At 61.2% G+C, this 1,606-nt stretch overlaps 1 protein-coding gene across 1 annotated transcript in view; it reads right to left on the bottom strand.

Moving 5' to 3' along the window:
* LOC104985533 (tuberin-like) overlaps positions 1-1,565 on the bottom strand; it is a gene marked incomplete at its 3' end in the record, with an annotated part of 23,325 nt that extends 21,760 nt beyond the window's left edge. Inside the window, exons 1-2 of the mRNA XM_010835753.1 lie at positions 1,448-1,565; positions 310-444 (exon numbers count right to left, since the gene is read on the bottom strand). Coding sequence (XP_010834055.1) covers positions 310-444; positions 1,448-1,518 — 206 coding nt within the window. The remainder of the gene's footprint in view (positions 1-309; positions 445-1,447) is intronic.
* Between the last annotated feature and the right edge of the window lie 41 nt (positions 1,566-1,606).

Here is a 1,606-nt window from a genome sequence, read left to right as displayed (position 1 = left end):
GCACTGTGGAGACACGAGCTACCATCTCTGGCCTCATTCTAGAACAAGAGAGAAGCTGCCACTGGACCGAGGGAACTGTCAAAAGCAAGCATGCAGCTATCCCCAAGGGAATCTTGAGCAGTCCTGATGCTAATTGGCAGAAGATGAAATTCATAAATTGTAACATCTGCTTGCGAATGAACCCTTCAAAGGTCCCACATCTCATCCCTACATGCAAAGCCCCGTCCCTGCAGCAGACTCCAGTCTGATGGGCCCAGCCCAGCTAAGGGGAGCCCCGCCACGCTCGCCAGCTTACCATGGTGCAGAAACTAAGTTACCTCATAAAACGATGGCAACACAGATGTTGGGGAGTTCTTGAGAGAATAGAGCCGGTGGGCACCCCAGAGAGCCATGCCAACAAAGAACACGGCTCCTCTCAGCAGTGGTGCGTCCTCCATGTAGGCTCTGAAAGCATCCCGGGAAGACAGGATGTGAACAGAGGGCAGCCCGGCGTCTGCCAGGCTCCAGCAGCTTCTCCAGAGGTCCCTACGCTTCTGAGGTGGCAGCCGAGAACGGCAAGGGGCTGTGAAGGGGCCCGGGGCAGCACAACCACGTGGTCTGTTCTCACGTGTGCTCAACAGTCATCACGCTGACTGGCTGAGGAGCCACGCGAGCTGCCAGGACACAAAGGCCCTCGTGGTGCTGACAGCCTCGGAGACACAGGTGTGAACCAAATCATCGCGTAAACTAACGATGGGGACCCCCTCAGGTTACAGCTGAAGAGAAGCCGCGGGACAGGAGAGCAGACTGCTCGGGCCATCAGGGAAACCAGGCACAACACTGAGATGTCGAGGACACTCAGAGAAACTCAACCCAGGCAGAAGGACATTCCAGCAAGGCGAACAGTAGCGCAAGGCCCAGGGTGGGAGCAGAAAGGCAAGGTGGAGGAACGAGAGGCTCACAGGCTGAGCGCACTAGGAGCCACTGTGGCTTTGGGCAGAGAAGGACACTGTCAGATCTGTGTGGCTGTGTGTGGAGGACTGGACTTGGGAGGCCAAGAGTGGATGCAGGAAAGCAGTGAGCGGGTGAGAGCTGGGCGGGTGGGGGGGGTGGGGGCCAGGGAGTGGACCGATGAGCCAGCTTGGGGCAGAAGTGACGGGCCCTGCAATGGTCCAGCTGCGGGAGGTGAGGAAGGCCTGGGGACGCGGCCCCGCTGGAGGAGGTTCGCATGTGGAGGGAGGTCGGAAGCTCAGGCTGAATGTCCTGACTTCACCAGCAGGAGGAAGACAGGAGCAGAAGATGTGTGCCCCTGCTCAGGGCCCCCTTATGGAGCAGCCCTCCCACCAGCCCAGGAGGCTCCCGTCAGCCTGTGCTGGGCCAGAGCCCACACGGGGAGCCTCCCCTGGGGCCCCATGGCCGCCGAGCTGCCCGCACCCTCGCCCACAGGGCCCGGGCGGCCCGCACTCGCCTGTCTTCCATGATGCGGCACATGTGGTAGATGGCGCTGTGGCCCAGGTGGGTGCCCAGGAGGTTGCGCATCAGCTGGGAAGGAACACGCTGCCGTCGGACAGGCAGACACGAGCCCCAGGCCTCACACGGCCACGCCCTGCAGCCCTCCATGCCCAGC

The sequence above is a fragment of the Bison bison genome, unplaced genomic scaffold (assembly GCF_000754665.1).
Source record: "Bison bison bison isolate TAMUID 2011002044 unplaced genomic scaffold, Bison_UMD1.0 scf7180017845560, whole genome shotgun sequence".
NCBI classification, from domain to species: Eukaryota; Metazoa; Chordata; class Mammalia; order Artiodactyla; family Bovidae; genus Bison; species Bison bison.
Note: the sequence above shows the minus strand (reverse complement) of the source record. Positions and strands in the feature narration are given on the sequence as shown.